This window comes from Oncorhynchus mykiss, chromosome 23 (assembly GCF_013265735.2).
Source record: "Oncorhynchus mykiss isolate Arlee chromosome 23, USDA_OmykA_1.1, whole genome shotgun sequence".
Taxonomy (NCBI): Eukaryota; Metazoa; Chordata; class Actinopteri; order Salmoniformes; family Salmonidae; genus Oncorhynchus; species Oncorhynchus mykiss.
In genome coordinates, this window is record NC_048587.1 from 6,736,010 (window position 1) to 6,760,789 (window position 24,780).

Sequence of the window (24,780 nt, forward strand, 5' to 3'; positions counted from 1 at the left end):
GCGTAACTGCCTTTAGGGCAATTCTCTGGGCGTACCAAGTTAAGAGACAAGGTCTAGATTTTACTCAAATCCAATTTGAGACAACTAACTTCACATTTCATCTTTACCAAAACATTCTCTTTGATTTGGACATTTTCCATACAACGTACAATGTATAAACATCAAACATATACTAGGAAAACTCTTAAAACGTTACAATATTTTCTTAATAACGTCATCTATTGACCTTTAATAACAAAACAAAAATGACATACATTTTCATATTCCATCTATCGTCATGACCACCATTGTGGCTAACGTAAACCATTGTTCCAAAGTCCCTTTAGTTCATGTTTAATGTTCTGAGGCTGGTTCTCCATAGTAACAAGACAAAAGGAATTTGTCTGTGGCCTAAGACTTACCATGGGCGTGAGGGGTCATAAACCCCCCACATCTTCAGACCCCTAGATCTCTCCTCCTCTGTTGAGGTTGAGAGATAATCTGTAGGTTTGTGGTCTCCTGTAACCTGACCTGATCAGGAGAGCAACATTGGACAAGCAACACGTAGCATACAGACAGAGCAACATAGGACAAGCAACACGTAGCATACAGACAGAGTAACATTGGACAAGCAACACGTAGCACGCAGACAGAGAAACATAGGACAAGCAACACGTAGCACGCAGACAGAGCAATAGCACAAATAGCAACAACAAAAAATACATAAACGAAACAGTGTTTCCACACCTCACAAGCTACAGACAACATGGAAAGTGGCAACACACAGCTAGGGATTATGTTCACAAGGTCAAACGTTTTGGGTAGCCTTCCACAAGCTTCCCACAATAAGTTCCCACAATAAGTTGGGTGCATTTTAGCCCATTCCTCCTGACAGAGCTGGTGTAAAAAAGTTTGTATTTGTAGGCCTCCTTGCCCGCACACACTTTTTCAGTTCTGCCCACACATTTTCTATCGGATTGAGGTCAGGGTTTTGTGATGCCCACTCCAATACCTTGACTTTGTTGTCCTTAAGCCATTTTGCCACAACTTTGGAAGTATGCTTGGGGTCATTGTCCATTTGGAAGGCCCATTTGCAACCAAGCTTTAACTTCCTGACTGATGTCTTGAGATGTTGCTTCAATATATCCACATAATTTCCCCTTCCTCATGAAGCCATCTATTTTGTGAAGTGCACCAGTCCCTATTGCAGCCAAGCATCCCCACAACATGATGCTGTTCTTCGGCTTGCAAGCCTCCTCCTTTTTCCTCCAAACATAACGATGGTCATTATGGCCAAACAGTTCTATTTTTGTTTCATCAGACCAGAGGACATTTCTCCAAAAAGTACGATCTTTGTCCCCATGTGCAGTACGATCTTTGTTCCCATATGCAAACCGTAGTCTGGCTTTTTTTATGGTGGCTTTGGAGCAGTGGCTTCTTCCTTGCTGAGCGGCCTTTCAGTTTATGTCGATATAGGACTTGTTTTACTGTGGATATAGATACTTCTGTACCTGTTTCCTCCACCATCTTGACAAGGTACTTTGCTGTTGTTCCGGGATCGATTTGCACTTTTCGCACCAAAGTACGTTCCATCTCTAGGAGACAGAACGCATCTCCTTCCTGAGCGGTATGTCGGCTGCTTGGCTCCCATGGTGTTTATACTTGCATACTATTGTTTGTACAGATGAACGTGGCACCTTCAGGCATTTGGAAATTGCTCCCAAGGATGAAACAGACTTTCTTGAGGTCTACAACTTTTTTTTCCTGAGGTCTTGGCTGATTTCTTTTGATTTTCCCATGATGTCAAGCAAAGAGGCACTGAGTTTGAAGGTAGGCCTTGAAAAACATCCACAGGTACACCTCCAATTGACTCAAATTATGTCAATTAGCCTATCAGAGGCTTCTAAAGCCATGACATCATCAATACGATCACCTCCTTTTTTGTTGTTGATGCGTTATACTTATCTTGTAAAAAACAATAAATCTTCACACAATCCCAGGTTAACTAGTGGTTGATGATATTACGAGGTTAACCAGCTTGTCCTGCGTTGCATATAATCAATGCGGTGCCTGTTAATTTATCCTCGAATCACAGCCTACTTCAACTTCGCCAAACGGGTGATAATTTAACAAAAAACGCATTCGCGAAAAAAGCACAATATACCTAACCATAAACATCAACGCCTTTCTTAAAATCAACACACAGAAGTGTATTTTTTTTTTAAACCTGCATATTTAGTGAAAAGAAATTCATTTTAGCAGGCAATATTAACTAGGGAAATGGTGTCACTTCTCTTGCGTTCAGTGCAAGTAGAGTCAGGGAATATGTAACAGTTTGGGTCGCCTGGCTCGTTGAACTGTGTGAAGACCATTTATTCCTAACAAAGGCCGTAAATAATTTGCCAGAATTTTACATTGAAGGTTGTGCATGGTAACAGCAATATTTACACTTATGGATGCCACCCGTTCGATGACAAACAGAACGGTTCCGTATTTCACTGAAAGAATAAACGTTTTGTTTTCAAAATTATAGTTTCCGGATTTGACCATATTAATGACCAAAGGCTCGTATTTCTGTGTTTATTATATTATAATTAAGTATATGATTTGATATTTAATAGAGCAGTCTGACAGAGGTGGTAGGCAGCAGCAGGCTCGTAAGCATTCATTCAAACAGCACTTTACTGCGTTTGCCAGCAGCTGTTTAAGCCTATTAACTCCCTATCAACTCCTAAGATTAAGCTGGCAATACTAAAGTGCCTATAAGAACATCCAATAGTCAAAGGTCTATGAAATACAAATGGTATAGAGAGAAATAGTCCTATAACAACTACAACCTACAACTTCTTAACTGGGAATATTGAAGACACATGTTAAAAGGAACCACCAGCTTTCATATGTTCTGAGCAAGGAACTGGAGGCTACTATGGTGTTGAATGCTGAGCTGTGGTCATTGAACAGCCTTCTTACATAGGTATTCCTCTTGTCCAGATGGGATAGGGCAGTGGGCAGTGGGCAGTGGGCAGTGTGATGGCGTTTACATCGTCTGTGGACCTGTTGGGGCGGTATGCAAACGGAAGTGGTTCTAGGGTGGCAGTGATATGATCCTTGACTAGTCTCTCAAAGCACTTCATGATGACAGAAGTGAGAGCTACGGGGCGATAACTGAACTACATGATTGACTATCTTTGCCTTACAGGAACAATGGTGGCCATCTTGAAGCATGTGGGGACAGCAGACCGGGATAGGGAGCGTTTGAATATGCCCGTAAAACACACCAGCCAGCTGCTCTGCGCATGCTCTGAGGACGCAGCTAGGGATGCCGTCTGGGCCAGCAGCCTTGCGAGGGTTAACACGTCTAAATATCTTACTCTCGTCGGCCACAAAGAAGGATAGGGGGGGCCCGCAGTCCTTGGTAGGGGGTCGCGTCGGTGGCACTGAATAATCCTCAAAAAAGGTGTTTAGCTTGTCTGGAAGCAAGATGTCGATTTCCGTAACGTGGCTGGTTTTCTTTTTGTAGTCCGTATTTGCCTGTAGGCCCGGCCACATATGTCTCGTGTCTGGGCTGTTGAATTGCGACTCCATTTTGTCCCTATACCGACATTTCACTTGTTTGATTGCCTTGCGGAGGGAATAACTACACTGTTTAAACTCGGCCATATTCCCCGACCTCTTTCCATGATTGAATGAGGTGGTTTGACCTTTCAAATGCCACCGTTTATCCACGGTTTCTGGTTGGGGTAGGTTTTAATAGTCACAGTGGGGTACAGCATCTCCAATGCACTTGCTAATAAACTCACTCACCGAGTCAGAGTATAAATCGATGTTATTGTCTGAGGCTTCCTGGCACATTTTCCAGTCCACGTGATCAAAACAATCTTGAAGCGTTGATTCCGATTGGTCAGACCCAGCGTTGAATGGTTCTAGTCACGGGTACATTCTGTTTGAGTTTCCGCCTATAGGTCGGTACGAGCAAGATGGAGTCGTGGTCGGATTTGCAGAAGGGAGGGCGGGGGAGGGTCTTGTATGCATCGCAGAAGTTAGAGTAGCAGTGGTTCAGTGTTTTGCTCAAGCGGGCACTACAGTCAATGTGCTGATAGAATTTAGGTAGCCTTGTTCTCAAATTAGCTTTGTTAAAATCCCCAGCTACAATAGGGGGGACAGTATGAGTTCTGGTTCCCGTCACCAGGGGGCAGTGTGAATTGCCCCACACCGTACCAGAGGAGGTTCAATCCCCCAACACCGTACCAGAGGAGGTTCAATACCCCCACACCATACCAGAGGAGGTTCAATCCCCCCAACACCGTACCAGAGGAGGTTCAATACCCCCACACCGTACCAGAGGAGGATCAATCCCCCCACACCGTACCAGAGGAGGTTCAATCCCCCCACACCGTACCAGAGGAGGATCAATCCCCCCACACCGTACCAGAGGAGGATCAATCCCCCCCACACCGTACCAGAGGAGGTTCAATCCCCCCCACACCGTACCAGAGGAGGTTCAATACCCCCACACCGTACCAGAGGAGGTCCAATACCCCCATTTGGTTTTAATCCAGAGAGGTTAGAAAAAAGTATCTAGATCCTCTATGAGGCTGTGGAGGGATTCTAATTCTAAAAGTATCTAGATCCTCTATGAGGCTGTGGAGGGATTCTAATTCTAAAAGTATCTAGATCCTCTATGAGGCTGTGGAGGGATTCTAATTCTAAAAGTATCTAGATCCTCTATGAGGCTGTGGAGGGATTCTAATTCTTAAAGTATCTAGATCCTCTATGAGGCTGTGGAGGGATTCTAATTCTAAAAGTATCTAGATCCTCTATGAGGCTGTGGAGGGATTCTAATTCTTAAAGTATCTAGATCCTCTATGGGGCTGTGGAGGGATTCTAATTCTTAAAGTATCTAGATCCTCTATGAGGCTGTGGAGGGATTCTAATTCTTAAAGTATCTAGATCCTCTATGAGGCTGTGGAGGGATTCTAATTCTAAAAGTATCTAGATCCTCTATGAGGCTGTGGAGGGATTCTAATTCTTAAAGTATCTAGATCCTCTATGAGGCTGTGGAGGGATTCTAATTCTTAAAGTATCTAGATCCTCTATGAGGCTGTGGAGGGATTCTAATTCTATAAGTATCTAGATCCTCTATGAGGCTGTGGAGGGATTCTAATTCTAAAAGTATCTAGATCCTCTATGAGGCTGTGGAGGGATTCTAATTCTAAAAGTATCTAGATCCTCTATGAGGCTGTGGAGGGATTCTAATTCTAAAAGTATCTAGATCCTCTATGAGGCCGTGGAGGGATTCTAATTCTTAAAGTATCTAGATCCTCTATGGGGCTGTGGAGGGATTCTAATTCTTAAAGTATCTAGATCCTCTATGAGGCTGTGGAGGGATTCTAATTCTTAAAGTATCTAGATCCTCTATGGGGCTGTGGAGGGATTCTAATTCTATAAGTATCTAGATCCTCTATGAGGCTGTGGAGGGATTCTAATTCTATAAGTATCTAGATCCTCTATGAGGCTGTGGAGGGATTCTAATTCTATAAGTATCTAGATCCTCTATGAGGCTGTGGAGGGATTCTAATTCTATAAGTATCTAGATCCTCTATGAGGCTGTGGAGGGATTCTAATTGTGGTTTTAAAAGAAAACATGAATCATCAGCGTACAATGACACCTTTGTTTTTAACCCCCGGATTTCTAATCCCTTAATAGTGTTGTTGGATCTGATTTTAACAGCTAACATTTCGATGGCCATAATAAATAGATATGCTGATAGTGGACAACCTGGACAACCTTGTTTTACTCCTCTTGACAGTTTAAAACTTTGAGAAGTAGCCATTATTTGTTATTTTACACCGAGGTGTTACTATACGTAACTTTTATAACCATTTTATAAGAGATTCTCCAAAATTGAAATTTTCCAGGCATTTATATATAAACTCCAGTCATACTTTATCAAAAGTCTTTTCAAAGTCAGCCAGGCCTGGTTTCCCCGATATTTCATAGTATTCTATTGTTTCCAGTTCTTGTCTTATATCATCTCCAATGTATCGTCCATGTAAAAAAAAAACTTGTCTGATTAGGATGAATACTATCTGACAAAACCTTTTTAATTTTATGCGCCAAGCATTTTAGCATCACAACACTGAAGTGTAAGAGTCCTCCAATTTTTTTTAAACGGACTAGAGTTTACAATTGACTCATTCATCCCCCTCCTTTCCCCTGTAACTATTCCCCAGGTCGTTGCTGTAAATGAGAACGCGTTCTCTGTCAACTTACCTGGTAAAATAACGGATAAATAAATAAAAGGATCTTTATATATACACCACTTGGATCCCGGTTCAGTAATAATGAAATCGGACCTTGTGTCCGATAATCTACCATTCATATAGGAGTGGTTAAAACATGCTAATAACGGACCTCCTCAGTATATCATATAGGAGTGGTTAAAACATGCTAATAACGGACCTCCTCAGTATATCATATAGGAGTGGTTAAAACATGCTAATAACGGACCTCCTCAGTATATCATATAGGAGTGGTTAAAACATGCTAATAACGGACCTCCTCAGTATATCATATAGGAGTGGTTAAAACATGCTAATAACGGACCTCCTCAGTATATCATATAGGAGTGGTTAAAACATGCTAATAACAGACCTCCTCAGTATATCAAAAACAGTGTGGTATACCTCCACTGGTATGACATCCAGCCCTGGAGTTTGGTATACCTCCACTGGTATGTCATCCAGCCCTGGAGTGTGGTATACCTCCACTGGTATGTCATCCAGCCCTGGAGTTTGGTATTCCTCCACTGGTATGTCATCCAGCCCTGGAGTTTGGTATACCTCCACTGGTATGACATCCAGCCCTGGAGTTTGGTATACCTCCACTGGTATGACATCCAGCCCTGGAGTTTGGTATACCTCTACTGGTATGACATCCAGCCCTGGAGTTTGGTATACTTCCACTGGTATGTCATCCAGCCCTGGAGTTTGGTATACCTCCACTGGTATGACATCCAGCCCTGGAGTTTGGTATACCTCCACTGGTATGACATCCAGCCCTGGAGTTTGGTATACTTCCACTGGTATGTCATCCAGCCCTGGAGTTTGGTATACCTCCACTGGTATGTCATCCAGCCCTGGAGTTTGGTATACCTCCACTGGTATGTCATCCAGCCCTGGAGTTTGGTATAACTCCACTGGTATGTCATCCAGCCCTGGAGTTTGGTATACCTCCACTGGTATGTCATCCAGCCCTGGAGTTTGGTATACCTCCACTGGTATGTCATCTAGCCATGGAGTTTGGTATACCTCCACTGGTATGTCATCCAGGCCTGGAGTTTGGTATACCTCCACTGGTATGTCATCCAGGCCTGGAGTTTGGTATACCTCCACTGGTATGTCATCCAGGCCTGGAGTTTGGTATACCTCCACTGGTATGTCATCCAGGCCTGGAGTTTGGTATACTTCCACTGGTATGTCATCCAGCCCTGGAGTTTGGTATACCTCCACTGGTATGTCATCCAGCCCTGGAGTTTGGTATACCTCCACTGGTATGTCATCCAGCCCTGGAGTTTGGTATAACTCCACTGGTATGTCATCCAGCCCTGGAGTTTGGTATACCTCCACTGGTATGTCATCCAGCCCTGGAGTTTGGTATACCTCCACTGGTATGTCATCCAGGCCTGGAGTTTGGTATACTTCCACTGGTATGACATCCAGCCCTGGAGTTTGGTATACCTCCACTGGTATGTCATCCAGCCCTGGAGTTTTCCCAGACTGAAAGGCTTTAATTGCATCAAGAAGTTCCTCAGTAATTTGGCTTCACATGAGTCTTTCTGTACAGATGTTAATTTCACATTATTAATAGTAAAAAATCCATACAATTAACTTCGATTAGTGGAGATGGAGGAAACTAAAACGAAAACATATTCTTAAAGTACTTTACTTCCTCTTTCAAAATATCGTTTGGTGAATCACGGGCAATTACATCATTTGTAGTTTCAGTAAATTATTTTTGGTAGCATTTCTATGTTGAAGATTAAAAAAGGAATTTGGTGCATTTTTTGCCCCATATTCCATTCAGTTCGCTTTATTTTTAATAATATATTACACTGGATCTTTCTTCAATAAGTTCCTCCGTTTCTTTGACTGTTTCCCAATGCTGACGTTTTAGCATTTGTGGCACACATCTCATTCGAGTCATGGTACCGATGTTAGCATTACGGCATGTGCCTATCATCTAGCAGAAGAGAAGAGGTAAAAACGAGAGGGTTTTACTTCGCCCCGAAATCTCTCAATAAGTGTCGGAATTGTAAAACTAAAAGAAAAGTGAACTGCTAATTTGCTACGTGAGGTTTATATGCAGACTAGGGCGTGAACCATCCGCCCGCTTGTTGATTTGGTACATCCACACCAGACGCAAATCTGGACTCGTAGGTTGAAATACCAAAACAAACTCTGAACCAACTAACACAGTAATGTACATTTGACTAGCTAGCTCACTGTTGCTAGCTAATTTGTCCTGGGATATAAACATTGGGTTGTTATTTTACCTGAAATGCACAAGCACCTTTTTTTTCCCCCCTGGATCTTTCTAGAATTTTGACCCATTTTGAGTCACGCTACATCGTGCGTTCTCTACTCGGACAATTAATCCACAGATAAAAGGGGAAACCGAGTTGGTTTATAGTGTTCATTATCTTCTTCTTCTGTGGACTTTATATGGCGGTTGGTAACCAACTTTAAGGTGCATTACCACCACCAACTGGACTGGAGTGTGGACTTCAGTTCATCTTTCAATCATGGGTATATGCTCCTAAAAAAACAATGAGTAGATGGGAGTGGCGGGACTTGCAGCACGTCATCTAAACCACTCGCGCACATCAACGAGCGTCTGTTTGGCTACTTGGCTCTATTTCCAAACTGCCAACGCGCATCTGCATCGGTCTAGTCAGCATGTGAGGTATGTTACAAATGCACTGTTATGGATGGACGCCGTGGCAACTGTGAAAAAAAAAAAAAACTTTATATGAGAGTTGTGCCTGTTGTTTACACGCATATCTGCCCTCTCATTGGCTAGAATGGTCCCACTCAATTATCTTGTCAATATAATAGAACATCTTTGCTGTAAAGTGACTTTGTTGAGCTTCACAATCCATTTGAGATACTTTCCAGATGATTTGGACACGATGCCGGAAAATGCTAATAACGTGAATGGGATTTGTGCCAAAAAAATGCTAATAACGTGAATGGGATTTGTGCCAAAAAAATGCTAATAACGTGAACGGGATTTGTGCCAAAAAAATGCTAACAACGTGAATGGGATTTGTGCCAAAAAAATGCTAACAACGTGAATGGGATTTGTGCCAAAAAAATGCTAACAACGTGAATGGGATTTGTGCCAAAAAAATGCTAAAACAGTGTCAGGAAATTAAAACCAAATCATGGATTGCCGTCATACCGTTTTCCATTAGACTGCTTACAGGGTAAAGCAAATCAATTGTGTGATTTTGTAATTTGGGTGAACTGTCCCTTTTAATGGACTCCTGTTAGAAAATCAGCTGAGTTATTTAAGGCCCATCTCTTCTCCCACCATGATATCGATCCTCCGCTGGAACATCAATGACTTAATACATCACACTAACAAATGGCACCCAACAGGTTTTCTCCTCACAGAATGATGGAAATAATCAAACAAAAACACAGGAAAAACCAAGAGCAGAATAAAGTATAAAACTGCCCTCTCTCTGCCCCCCCCCTCGCCCTCTCTCTGGCCCCCCGCCCTCTCTCTGCCCCCCCAGCCCTCTCGCTGCCTCTCTCTCGTTAAAAAATAAATAGTTTTACCATCCAACTTCTCTCGCTCTCCCTGTGCCCCTCTCTCTCTCTCTCGCTCTCCCTGAGCCCCTCTCTCTCTCGCTCTCCCTGTGCCCCTCTCTCTCTCTCGCTCTCCTTGTGCCCCTCTCTCGCTCTCCCTGTGCCCCTCTCTCTCTCTCTCGCTCTCCCTGTGCCCCTCTCTCTCTCTCTCTCTCTCTCTCGCTCGCTCTCCCTGTGCCCCTCTCTTTCGCTCTCCATGTGCCCCCCTCTCTCTCTCCCTGTGCCCCTCTCTCTCGCTCTCCCTGTGCCCCTCTCTCTCGCTCTCCCTGTGCCCCTCTCTCTCTATCCCTGTGCCTCTCTCGCTCTCTCCCTGTGCCCCCCTCTCTCTCTCACTCTCCCTGTGCCCCTCTCTCCCTCTCTCCCTGTGCCTCTCTCTCTCTCCCCCGCTCTCCCTGTGCCCCTCTCTCTCCCTCGCTCTCCTAAACACAGTTTTAACCATCCAACTTTTTTAAAGGATTTTTTTGCAGAAGGGATAAACGATCCAGAAAAAAACTGATGCTCTTCCCGGTTAACCTTGTAGACACATTTGTGGGATGAGAAGTCTCTTTAATAGCTCTGCTTTAGCTTTAAGCTAAATTCTGTTCGCATTTACAATCTTCTAAATAGAACAGTTTAATTTCATGAGTGCGTCGTCCTTTTAAGTTTCTTTAAATATAACTACGGCTTCCTAAATATAGCGCTTACTTCTCTCCGGTGGATTGAAAACAGGCAAGTATTCTCAATAACAAAATAGTAAGTAATGTGGTTTCGTAGGTAGATGTCCGTAGTAGTGATAGTCAATGAGGATTCCTGTCTTCCACTTTGATGCTGGTAAGTTACTTTGTTTCCTAGTACATCATTTATACAACTCGTGCATTATTAACAATGATGGATAAATAATTACACTGGGGGAAATGGGGAGAACTCAAACTCAAACTAAATATTTTAAAAGACGATTAACATTTCACAAACTATAGTTCTTTATTTGAAATAATATGGGTGGCTACTTGGTGGTAGTTGTTTGTCCTTGGGTGCGTTCGTAAAGTCCCTCTGGCTGTCTACTCCCATTTCAGAACAGAATGTCGTCCGTGTGAGAGAATAACTGATTCATTTATAAACGCGCAACACACCCGTTGAATATGACCGGTGTCAGTAAACCTCTGTAAAAAGAAAAACGTAATTCAATTGTTGCCAGCAGCACAGTTACAGTCACCAACGCTCTGGATAACATGCAAACAGCCTAACCAGCTCTGCTTGGGGGAGTAAAATGGTCAGTGAGTGAGGTGTTCTCTCATTATGTGTCTGGAAGTAGCTAGCAAGCTTTATTTACGAACTGACAACGCACTCCAGAGTGAATTTACGAACTGACAACACACTCCAGAGTGAATTTCCGAACTGACAACGCACTCCAGAGTGAATTTACGAACTGACAACGCACTCCAGAGTGAATTTACGAACTGACAACGCACTCCAGAGTGAATTTACGAACGCACCCATTGTTGTTGCCATGGTTTGTTGAGGAGATTCTAGAATGTGTTCCAAGAGTTCTTTCAGAACCAGAGCAGGTCTCCTCTCTTCAGTGCTTCTGAGACGGCAGAGTGAAAGACCATTGATCGCTCCGCCCGCGTTCCAAATGTCAACCTATTCTCCTATATAGTGCGCACTACTTTTTTGACCAGAACCCTATGTGCTTTGGGATACAGCCTCAGACGGCAGCGCAGAAGACCGTGGATCCTCTCTCTCTTGAGGTGAGGAGGCGTATGGTACCGTACGAAGGATGCTAGTGGTCTCGAGTCCCATCCAGTGACGCCACATCCTCCTCTTGGTCACCCTCTCCTGTGTCTGTGTCACTGTGTCCTTCCCTCCTTCACTCATCTTCCTCCTCCTCCTCCTCCTCCTCCCCGTCGGAGAGAGAGGCGCAGGGACAGATCTGTCGGTATCCATCCAGCCAGTTCTCCACCATTTGTGTGACCAGTGGGTGGTTGCGTCGCCGGGACGACTTCTGCATTGCGGCCAACATGCCTCCCTCCGTTACACAGCAGTCCAGCCACTCCCTCAACAACTTCTCCTGCTGCTCCTCGTTACCCATCTAGACAGACAGAGAGAGAGAGAGAGAGAGAGAGAGAGAGAGAGAGAGAGACACACATTGGAAAGAATTACAATCTTTGTCTTGCCCATAAACCCTCTGAATGTCACACATACACAATCCACGTCTCAAGGTCTAACAATCCTTCTTTAACCCCGTCTCCTCCCCTTCATCTACACTGATTGAAGTGGATTCAACAAGTGACATCAATAAGGGATCATAGCTTTCACCTGGATCCACCTGGTTAGTCTGTGTCATGGAAAGATCAGGTGTTCCTAATGTTTAATACATTTAGTGGATTTTTACCTTGTGATCGCTGGAGACCAATAAGAAACCAGCCACATGGCAGCGAACTGAAGCACATCACCTTTTCCACAGGGACGTTTATGAAATGCCTTTATAACCTTGCAGGAATGAAATGTGGAGAGCCAAGCTGTAGGCTTCTGGAGCCATGCCCAAATGACAGTACAGCACCAAACCTACCGAGTTGATTTGTGATTTCTAGAATGTTCTCATTATATGTCCGGACTTCACTGTAACTCATTTTTTAATAATTTATATCGTGTTAAATATGATCCACTATCGGTAGCCACCGTCAGTAATACCCACATACATTAATAACTGTCTCTTTACTGTCAGTTATACCCACATACATTAATAACTGTCACTTTACTGTCAGTTATACCCACATACATTAATAACTGTCACTTTACTGTCAGTTATACCCACATACATTAATAACTGTCACTTTACTGTCAGTTATACCCACATACATTAATAACTGTCACTTTACTGTCAGTTATACCCACATACATTAATAACTGTCACTTTACTGTCAGTTATACCCACATACATTAATAACTGTCAGTTATACCCACATACATTAATAACTGTCTCTTTACTATCAGTTATACCCACATACATTAATAACTGTCACTTTACTGTCAGTTATACCCACATACATTAATAACTGTCTCTTTACTGTCAGTTATACCCACATACATTAATAACTGTCACTTTACTGTCAGTTATACCCACATACATTAATAACTGTCAGTTATACCCACATACATTAATAACTGTCACTTTACTGTCAGTTATACCCACATACATTAATAACTGTCACTTTACTGTCAGTTATACCCACATACATTAATATCTGTCAGTTATACCCATATACATTAATAACTGTCACTTTACTGTCAGTTATACCCACATACATTAATAACTGTCAGTTATACCCACATACATTAATAACTGTCTCTTTACTGTCAGTTATACCCACATACATTAATAACTGTCAGTTATACCCACATACATTAATAACTGTCACTTTACTGTCAGTTATACCCACATACATTAATAACTGTCACTTTACTGTCAGTTATACCCACATACATCAATAACTGTCACTTTACTGTCAGTTATACCCACATACATTAATAACTGTCTCTTTACTGTCAGTTATACCCACATACATTAATAACTGTCAGTTATACCCACATACATTAATAACTGTCACTTTACTGTCAGTTATACCCACATACATTAATATCTGTCAGTTATACCCACATACATTAATAACTGTCACTTTACTGTCAGTTATACCCACATACATTAATATCTGTCAGTTATACCCACATACATTAATAACTGTCACTTTACTGTCAGTTATACCCACATACATTAATAACTGTCAGTTATACCCACATACATTAATAACTGTCTCTTTACTGTCAGTTATACCCACATACATTAATAACTGTCAGTTATACCCACATACATTAATAACTGTCACTTTACTGTCAGTTATACCCACATACATTAATAACTGTCAGTTATACCCACATACATTAATAACTGTCAGTTATACCCACATACATTAATAACTGTCACTTTACTGTCAGTTATACCCACATACATTAATATCTGTCAGTTATACCCACATACATTAATAACTGTCACTTTACTGTCAGTTATACCCACATACATTAATAACTGTCAGTTATACCCACATACATTAATAACTGTCTCTTTACTGTCAGTTATACCCACATACATTAATAACTGTCAGTTATACCCACATACATTAATAACTGTCACTTTACTGTCAGTTATACCCACATACATTAATAACTGTCACTTTACTGTCAGTTATACCCACATACATCAATAACTGTCACTTTACTGTCAGTTATACCCACATACATTAATAACTGTCTCTTTACTGTCAGTTATACCCACATACATTAATAACTGTCTCTTTACTGTCAGTTATACCCACATACATTAATAACTCTCTTTACTGTCAGTTATACCCACATACATTAATAACTGTCACTTTACTGTCAGTTATACCCACATACATTAATATCTGTCATTTATACCCACATATATTAATAACTGTCTCTTTACTGTCAGTTATACCCACATACATTAATAACTGTCACTTTACTGTCAGTTATACCCACATACATTAATATCTGTCAGTTATACCCACATACATTAATAACTGTCACTTTACTGTCAGTTATACCCACATACATTAATATCTGTCAGTTATGCCCACATACATTAATAACTGTCAGTTATACCCACATACATTAATAACTGTCACTTTACTGTCAGTTATACCCACATACATTAATATCTGTCAGTTATGCCCACATACATTAATATCTGTCAGTTATACCCACATACATTAATAACTGTCACTTTACTGTCAGTTATACCCACATACATTAATAACTGTCCGTTATACCCACATACATTAATAACTGTCTCTTTACTATCAGTTATACCCACATACATTAATAACTCAGTTATACCCACATACATTAATAACTGTCTCTTTACTGTCAGTTATACCCACATACATTAATAACTGTCACTTTACTGTCAGTTATACCCACATACATTAATAACTGTCACTTTACTGTCAGTTATACCCACATACATTAATAACTGTCAGTTATACCCACATACATTAATAACTGTCAGTTATACCCACATACATTAATAACTGTCTCTTTACTGTCAGTTATACCCACATACATTAATAACTGTCACTTTACTGTCAGTTATACCCACATACATTAATAACTGTCACTTTACTGTCAGTTATACCCACATACATTAATAACTGTCACTTTACTGTCAGTTATACCCACATACATTAATAACTGTCTCTTTACTGTCAGTTATACCCACATACATTAATAACTGTCAGTTATACCCACATATATTAATAACTGTCACTTTACTGTCAGTTATACCCACATACATTAATAACTGTCAGTTATACCCACATACATTAATAACTGTCAGTTATACCCACATACATTAATAACTGTCAGTTATACCCACATACATTAATAACTGTCTCTTTACTGTCAGTTATACCCACATACATTAATAACTGTCACTTTACTGTCAGTTATACCCACATACATTAATAACTGTCAGTTATACCCACATATATTAATAACTGTCAGTTATACCCACATACATTAATAACTGTCACTTTACTGTCAGTTATACCCACATACATTAATATCTGTCAGTTATACCCACATTTATAACTGTCACTTTACTGTCAGTTTCCTTCCATTCTGCATCATTCCATTACATAGTTAGTTCCCCATGGTGTTGGTGAGAGTCTCAGCTGTCCACAGAGGGGTTATACTAGTGTGTAGCCCAAACCGGTCGGACGTTACAGACGGAAGAGGCTGTACCGACTTCAGACGAGTCTAGTGGGCGTCCCAACGGAGAACGCCATGGTGTTGGTGAGAGTGATCTTAATACTTATCTAGGCCAACCCGTTCAGACGCTACAGATGTTCTTCGTGAGAAGACAGATTTTCAGGATGTCTCCTGGTCTGACAAACGGTGCTCTAGCTCTCCCACTTTTCACTGTAGACGCGGAAGGGCGATATCGGCGGGTTGAGACGCCCCCCCAAAAAGTTTAAACAGATGGATTTTAATATTTATGTAATTAGATTTACTCTGGGGGGGCATGGAAAATGTAGGCTAAGAGTTCATGTTAATGTGATAAGAATTAATGTTACCTCTTGTGCAGACAGGAAATGTACGTGCAGCAGTTTTCTCTCGCTGTCCACCAGCGGCAGGAAGGTTACGGTGACGTCATCGTCAGTGTTGAGGTTGGCGCCCGCGCCGCGATTGTCGTAGCCGTCGTTCTCCATGGCGACCAGGGCAGAGAAGTGTCCGCGTGTGTAACCCAGGGCGATGGGACTCTTCCAACAGAAGCTCTGCTCCCACAACAGGGGCAGGTACACACCTGTACAGGTAGAGAGACAGGTCAGTGTCAGACAGGTACACACTTGTACAGGTAGAGAGACAGGTCAGTGTCTCTATCAGTTAATCAAATGGCTACCCGGACTTTATGCCTTTCTCTCCAACTATGTACATCGTACTAAAAATATATCACCTAACCAAACCTACACGTACATATTACCTCAATCAATCTCCCAACTACCTTGTACCCCACTACGCCGACTCACTGCTACCTCGTACCCCAGTACGCCGACTCACTGCTACCTCGTACCCCAGTACGCCGACTCACTGCTACCTCGTACCCCAGTACGCCGACTCACTGCTACCTCGTACCCCAGTACACCGACTCACTGCTACCTCGTACCCCAGTACGCCGACTCACTACTACCTCGTACCCCAGTACGCCGACTCACTGCTACCTCGTACCCCAGTACGCCGACTCACTGCTACCTCGTACCCCAGTACGCCGACTCACTGCTACCTCGTACCCCAGTACGCCAACTCACTACTACCTCGTATCCCAGTACCCCGACTCACTACTACCTCGTACCCCAGTACCCCGACTCACTACTACCTCGTACCCCAGTACGCCGACTCACTACTACCTCGTACCCCAGTACCCCGACTCACTACTACCTCGTACCCCAGTACCCCGACTCACTACTACCTCGTACCCCAGTACGCCGACTCACTACTACTTCGTACCCCAGTACGCCGACTCACTACTACCTCGTACCCCAGTACCCCGACTCACTGCTACCTCGTACCCCAGTACCCCGACTCACTACTACGTCGTAGCCCAGTACCCTGACTCACTACTACCTCGTACCCCAGTACACCGACGCACTACTACCTTGTACCCCAGTACCCCGACTCACTACTACCTCGTACCCCAGTACGCCGACTCACTACTACCTCGTACCCCAGTACCCCAAGTCACCAACACCATGGCGTTCTCCGTTGTGACGCCCACTAGACTCATCTGAAGTCGGTACAGCCTCTTCCGTCTGTAACGTCCGACCGGTTTGGGCTACACACTAGTATAACCCCTCTGTGGACAGCTGAGACTCTCACCAACACCATGGGGAACTAACTATGGAATGGAATGATGCAGAATGGAAGGAAACTGACAGTAAAGTGACAGTTATAAATGTGGGTATAACTGATAGTAAAGAGACAGTTATTAATGTATGTGGGTATAACTGACAGTAAAGAGACAGTTATTAATGTATGTGGGTATAACTGATAGTAAAGAGACAGTTATTAATGTATGTGGGTATAACTGATAGTAAAGAGACAGTTATTAATGTATGTGGGTATAACTGACAGTAAAGAGACAGTTATTAATGTATGTGGGTATAACTGATAGTAAAGAGACAGTTATTAATGTATGTGGGTATAACTGATAGTAAAGAGACAGTTATTAATGTATGTGAGTATAACTGACAGTAAAGTGACAGTTATATATGTGGGTATAACTGATAGTAAAGAGACAGTTATTAATGTATGTGGGTATAACTGACAGTAAAGTGACAGTTATTAATGTATGTGGGTATAACTGACAGTAAAGAGACAGTTATTAATGTATGTGGGTATAACTGATAGTAAAGAGACAGTTATTAATGTATGTGGGTTTTCTTACTTTTTAACTGCAATGTTGGGAGAGAACTCATAAGTAAGCTTTCCACGGTGAAGTCTACATATAAAATTAGATTTTATTAAGATTTTATTAGATCCAAAAATAATAACAAATGAAAACACTTATTCCCCCAACGAGGTCCTTGAGTGGTCCTTTCATGATCTAGTGTTGCCTGCATTGGTTGCTAGGGCCTTTCTATTAACTGTAGTCTATTTTGAACATGAAAGGAAAGGATTTACATGGAGAGCTATGTTGTTTTAATGTTACCCAGCAACCATGCATGGCAACCCCACTCCTGGGCCCCTCGCGCCCACAACGCACATACAACTCTGCTATGGGCTAATATGTTGTTCCTATAAGGTTTCATATGTAGGCTCAGTTTAGACAGAGACAGAGACACACACACACCTCATGATACAGCTTCCTCTGGTCTAATAACAACACAGTCTCTATCTACAGCTTCCTCTGGTCTGATAACAACACACACAGTCTCTATCTACAGCTTCCTCTGGTCTAATAACACACAGTCTCTATCTACAGCTTCCTCTGGTCTGATAACAACACACACAGTCTCTATCTACAGCTTCCTCTGGTCTAATAACACACAGTCTCTATCTACAGCTTCCTCTGGTCTGATAACAACACACAGTCTCTATCTACAGCTTCCTCTGGTCTAATAACAACACAGTCTCTATCTACAGCTTCCTCTGGTCTGATAACAACACACACAGTCTCTATCTACAGCTTCCTCTGGTCTAATAACACACAGTCTCTATCTACAGCTTCCTCTGGTCTGATAACAACACACACAGTCTCTATCTACAGCTTCCTCTGGTCTAATAACACACAGTCTCTATCTACAGCTTCCTCTGGTCTAATAACACAATGTCTCTATCTACAGCTTCCTCTGGTCTAATAACAACACACACAGTCTCTATCTACAGCTTCCTCTGGTCTAATAACAACACACACAGTCTCTATCTACAGCTTCCTCTGGTCTAATAACAATACACAGTCTCTATCTACAGCTTCCTCTGGTCTAATAACAACACACACAGTCTCTATCTACAGCTTCCTCCGGTCTAATAACACACAGTCTCTATCTACAGCTTCCTCCGGTCTGATAACACACAGTCTCTATCTACAGCTTCCTCTGGTCTAATAACACACAGTCTCTATCTACAGCTTCCTCCGGTCTAATAACACACAGTCTCTATCTACAGCTTCCTCTGGTCTAATAACACACAGTCTCTATCTACAGCTTCCTCCGGTCTAATAACACACAGTCTCTATCTACAGCTTCCTCCGGTCTGATAACACACAGTCTCTATCTATAGCTTCCTCTGGTCTAATAACACACAGTCTCTATCTACAGCTTCCTCTGGTCTAATAACACACAGTCTCTATCTACAGCTTCCTCCGGTCTGATAACACACAGTCTCTATCTATAGCTTCCTCTGGTCTAATAACACACAGTCTTTATCTACAGCTTCCTCTGGTCTAATAACACACAGTCTCTATCTACAGCTTCCTCTGGTCTGATAACAGAGTCTCTATCTACAGCTTCCTCTGGTCTAATAACACACAGTCTCTATCTACAGCTTCCTCCGGTCTAATAACACACAGTCTCTATCTACAGCTTCCTCTGGTCTAATAACACACAGTCTCTATCTACAGCTTCCTCTGGTCTGATAACAACACACAGTCTCTATCTACAGCTTCTTCTGGTCTAATAACAACACACAGTCTCTATCTACAGCTTCCTCTGGTCTAATAACACACAGTCTCTATCTACAGCTTCCTCTGGTCTAATAACACACAGTCTCTATCTACAGCTTCCTCTGGTCTAATAACACACAGTCTCTATCTACAGCTTCCTCCGGTCTAATAACACACAGTCTCTATCTACAGCTTCCTCTGGTCTAATAACACACAGTCTCTATCTACAGCTTCCTCTGGTCTAATAACAACACACACAGTCTCTATCTACAGCTTCCTCCGGTCTAATAACACACAGTCTCTATCTACAGCTTCCTCCGGTCTGATAACACACAGTCTCTATCTACAGCTTCCTCTGGTCTGATAACAACACACAGTCTCTATCTACAGCTTCTTCTGGTCTAATAACAACACACAGTCTCTATCTACAGCTTCCTCTGGTCTAATAACACACAGTCTCTATCTACAGCTTCCTCTGGTCTAATAACACACAGTCTCTATCTACAGCTTCCTCTGGTCTAATAACACACAGTCTCTATCTACAGCCTCCTCTGGTCTGATAACACACAGTCTCTATCTACAGCTTCCTCTGGTCTAATAACACACAGTCTCTATCTACAGCTTCCTCTGGTCTAATAACACACAGTCTCTATCTACAGCTTCCTCTGGTCTAATAACACACAGTCTCTATCTACAGCTTCCTCTGGTCTAATAACACACAGTCTCTATCTACAGCTTCCTCTGGTCTAATAACACACAGTCTCTATCTACAGCTTCCTCTGGTCTAATAACACACAGTCTCTAACTACAGCTTCCTCTGGTCTAATAACACACAGTCTCTATCTACAGCTTCCTCTGGTCTAATAACAACACACTATTTCACATGCAGGGTCCAGGTTGTTAAAATCCTGCCACCCACTCGATAATGACATGAAGTGTGTGTCTCTATCGCTCTATCTCTACAGGTCTGGGGTCAGACTGACTGGTCTACTTATATAGATGTGAGTTATAGATGGAACCCGTTACGCAGCTGCCCATTAGTCTCTCTCTCTCTCTCTACAGGTCTGGGGTCAGACTGACTGGTCTACTTATATAGATGTGAGTTATAGCTAGAACCGTTACCTAGCTGCCCATTAGTCTCTATCTCTCTCTCTACAGGTCTGGGGTCAGACTGACTGGTCTACTTACATAGATGTGAGTTATAGCTAGAACCGTTACCTAGCTGCCCATTAGTCTCTATCTCTCTCTCTACAGGTCTGGGGTCAGACTGACTGGTCTACTTATATAGATGTGAGTTATAGCTAGAACCGTTACCTAGCTGCCCATTAGTCTCTATCTCTCTCTCTACAGGTCTGGGGTCAGACTGACTGGTCTACTTATATAGATGTGAGTTATAGCTAGAACCCGTTACGCAGCTGCCCATTATGTTTGGAAGACTAAAGTGTTTGGGTCCTCGTTAAACCTGCCTATTATCACAATAGACTCCCGAGATAATAATTCTGCCGTTCCACTCACCTTGGAAACGAGTGTAGCCTAACGTTTTCTCCACTCACCTTGGAAACGAGTGTAGCCTAACGTCTCTCCACTCACCTTGGAAACGAGTGTAGCCTAACGTCTCTCCACTCACCTTGGAAACGAGTGTAGCCTAACGTTTTCTCCACTCACCTTGGAAACGAGTGTAGCCTAACGTCTCTCCACTCACCTTGGAAACGAGTGTAGCCTAACGTTTCTCCACTCACCTTGGAAACGAGTGTAGCCTAACGTTTATACACTCACCTTGGAAACGAGTGTAGCCTAACGTCTCTCCACTCACCTTGGAAACGAGTGTAGCCTAACGTTTATACACTCACCTTGGAAACGAGCGTAGCCTAACGTCTCTCCACTCACCTTGGAAACGAGTGTAGCCTAACGTTTATACACTCACCTTGGAAACGAGTGTAGCCTAACGTTTATACACTCACCTTGGAAACGAGCGTAGCCTAACGTCTCTCCACTCACCTTGGAAACGAGTGTAGCCTAACGTCTCTCCACTCACCTTGGAAACGAGTGTAGCCTAACGTCTCTCCACTCACCTTGGAAACGAGTGTAGCCTAACGTTTATACACTCACCTTGGAAACGAGTGTAGCCTAACGTCTCTCCACTCACCTTGGAAACGAGTGTAGCCTAACGTTTTCTCCACTCACCTTGGAAACGAGTGTAGCCTAACGTTTCTCCACTCACCTTGGAAACGAGTGTAGCCTAACGTTTTCTCCACTCACCTTGGAAACGAGCGTAGCCTAACGTCTCTCCACTCACCTTGGAAACGAGTGTAGCCTAACGTCTCTCCACTCACCTTGGAAACGAGTGTAGCCTAACGTTTTCTCCACTCACCTTGGAAACGAGTGTAGCCTAACGTCTCTCCACTCACCTTGGAAACGAGTGTAGCCTAACGTGTCTCCACTCACCTTGGAAACGAGTGTAGCCTAACGTTTTCTCCACTCACCTTGGAAACGAGTGTAGCCTAACGTCTCTCCACTCACCTTGGAAACGAGTGTAGCCTAACGTTTTCTCCACTCACCTTGGAAACGAGTGTAGCCTAACGTCTCTCCACTCACCTTGGAAACGAGTGTAGCCTAACGTCTCTCCACGGAAACTCTTGTAATACTTCACTCCGTACACGATGATTGGTCGACGAAGAATGTGTGCTAGAACAAAGATGTGAGTCTGTTCCAGGCTGGCACCAGGCTGTGGGGAAGACAGCCAGACAGGAAAACAGGCAGGCAGACAGACAGGCAGGCAGACAAACAGACAGACAGGCAGGCAGACAGACAGACAGACAGACAGACAGACAGACAGACAGACAGACAGGTAGACAGGTAGACAGAAAAACAGACAGGAAAACAGGCAGACAGGCAGGCAGACAGGTAGACAGGCAGGCAGACAGACAGGCAGGCAGAGACAGACAGGCAAACAGGCAGACAGGCATGAGATTGGCGATTAGGAGATATTCAATGTACTACAGTACTACAGTCTCCTCACAATGGAAGGCTTAAAGGGATAGTCTACCCAAATTACACTGGTTTCCTCATCCTGTCAGCAGTCCATGGACAAGGTACGACAGCAATCCGTGCTGCGCTTTAGTTTCCATGGCACTTTTCACACATGCTAATGTTTTTAGCATTGGTGGCACAAATCCCATTCAAGTCACTGGACTGCCATTAGCATTTCAATCCATTTGAGGTGCTTTCACGTGATTTGGTCATGATAGTGACAGCTGCATATTGTATAACTCTGATCAGATAAACCAAGTACCTCCAATAATAATATTGCATTTTATAACACAGGGGATAGAAAGGCTGGTCTGTGTGTGTGTGTGTGTGTGTGTGTGTGTGTGTGTGTGAGTGTGAGTGTGTGTGAGTGTGAGTGTGTGTGAGTGTGTGTGTGTGTGAGTCTGTCTGTCTGTCTGTCTATGAGTCAGTCTGTGTCTGTCTGTCTGTCTGTCTGTCTGTCTGTGTGTGTGTTAGTTAGTTAGTTGTTAGTTAGTTAGTTACCTGGCTGGCCAGAGAGAGTATGAAGGCCCAGTCCTCCTGCCACTGTTCTTCTCGGAGGGAGAAGTGGAGACCAAAGCTCTGAGAATACCACGACTCCCACTCCTTCCACCGTGTGTAGAACCTGGAACACAGACCAAACATCTCAATACCACGACTCCCACCGTGTGTAGAACCTGGAACACAGAACAAACATCTCAATACCACGACTCCCACTCCTTCCACCGTGTGTAGAACCTGGAACACAGACCAAACATCTCAATACCACGACTCCCACCGTGTGTAGAACCTGGAACACAGAACAAACATCTCAATACCACGACTCCCACTCCTTCCACCGTGTGTAGAACCTGGAACACAGAACAAACACCTCAATACCACGACTCCCACTCCTTCCACCGTGTGTAGAACCTGGAACACAGAACAAACATCTCAATACCACGACTCCCACCGTGTGTAGAACCTGGAACACAGAACAAACATCTCAATACCACGACTCCCACTCCTTCCACCGTGTGTAGAACCTGGAACACAGAACAAACATCTCAATACCACGACTCCCACTCCTTCCACCATGTGTAGAACCTGGAACACAGAACAAACATCTCAATACCACGACTCCCACTCCTTCCACCGTGTGTAGAACCTGGAACACAGAACAAACATCTCAATACCACGACTCCCACTCCTTCCACCGTGTGTAGAACCTGGAACACAGAACAAACATCTCAATACCACGACTCCCACTCCTTCCACCATGTGTAGAACCTGGAACACAGAACAAACATCTCAATACCACGACTCCCACCGTGTGTAGAACCTGGAACACAGAACAAACACCTCAATACCACTCCTTCCACCGTGTGTAGAACCTGGAACACAGAACAAACACCTCAATACCACTCCTTCCACCGTGTGTAGAACCTGGAACACAGAACAAACACCTCAATACCACGACTCCCACTCCTTCCACCATGTGTAGAACCTGGAACACAGAACAAACATCTCAATACCACGACTCCCACTCCTTCCACCGTGTGTAGAACCTGGAACACAGAACAAACATCTCAATACCACGACTCCCACCGTGTGTAGAACCTGGAACACAGAACAAACATCTCAATACCACGACTCCCACTCCTTCCACCGTGTGTAGAACCTGGAACACAGAACAAACACCTCAATACCACGACTCCCACCGTGTGTAGAACCTGGAACACAGAACAAACACCTCAATACCACGACTCCCACTCCTTCCACCGTGTGTAGAACCTGGAACACAGAACAAACATCTCAATACCACGACTCCCACTCCTTCCACCGTGTGTAGAACCTGGAACACAGAACAAACATCTCAATACCACGACTCCCACTCCTTCCACCATGTGTAGAACCTGGAACACAGAACAAACATCTCAATACCACGACTCCCACTCCTTCCACCGTGTGTAGAACCTGGAACACAGAACAAACATCTCAATACCACGACTCCCACTCCTTCCACCGTGTGTAGAACCTGGAACACAGAACAAACATCTCAATACCACGACTCCCACTCCTTCCACCATGTGTAGAACCTGGAACACAGAACAAACATCTCAATACCACGACTCCCACTCCTTCCACCGTGTGTAGAACCTGGAACACAGAACAAACATCTCAATACCACGACTCCCACTCCT

The 24,780-nt window shown here is 43.3% G+C and overlaps 1 protein-coding gene across 3 annotated transcripts in view; it reads right to left on the reverse strand.

The window, feature by feature from the left end:
- Nucleotides 1–10,363: 10,363 nt before the first annotated feature.
- The window catches only part of LOC110510773 (ubiquitin thioesterase ZRANB1), a 67,351-nt gene continuing 52,934 nt past the window's right edge, over nt 10,364–24,780 (reverse strand). For all 3 annotated transcript variants that reach the window (XM_036960851.1, XM_036960849.1, XM_036960850.1), the window contains exons 7-10: nt 23,102–23,222; nt 22,166–22,295; nt 15,987–16,216; nt 10,364–11,923 (exon numbers count right to left, since the gene is read on the reverse strand). In XM_036960851.1, coding sequence (XP_036816746.1) covers nt 11,702–11,923; nt 15,987–16,216; nt 22,166–22,295; nt 23,102–23,222 — 703 coding nt within the window. In that variant the 3' untranslated portion in view covers nt 10,364–11,701. The remainder of the gene's footprint in view (nt 11,924–15,986; nt 16,217–22,165; nt 22,296–23,101; nt 23,223–24,780) is intronic.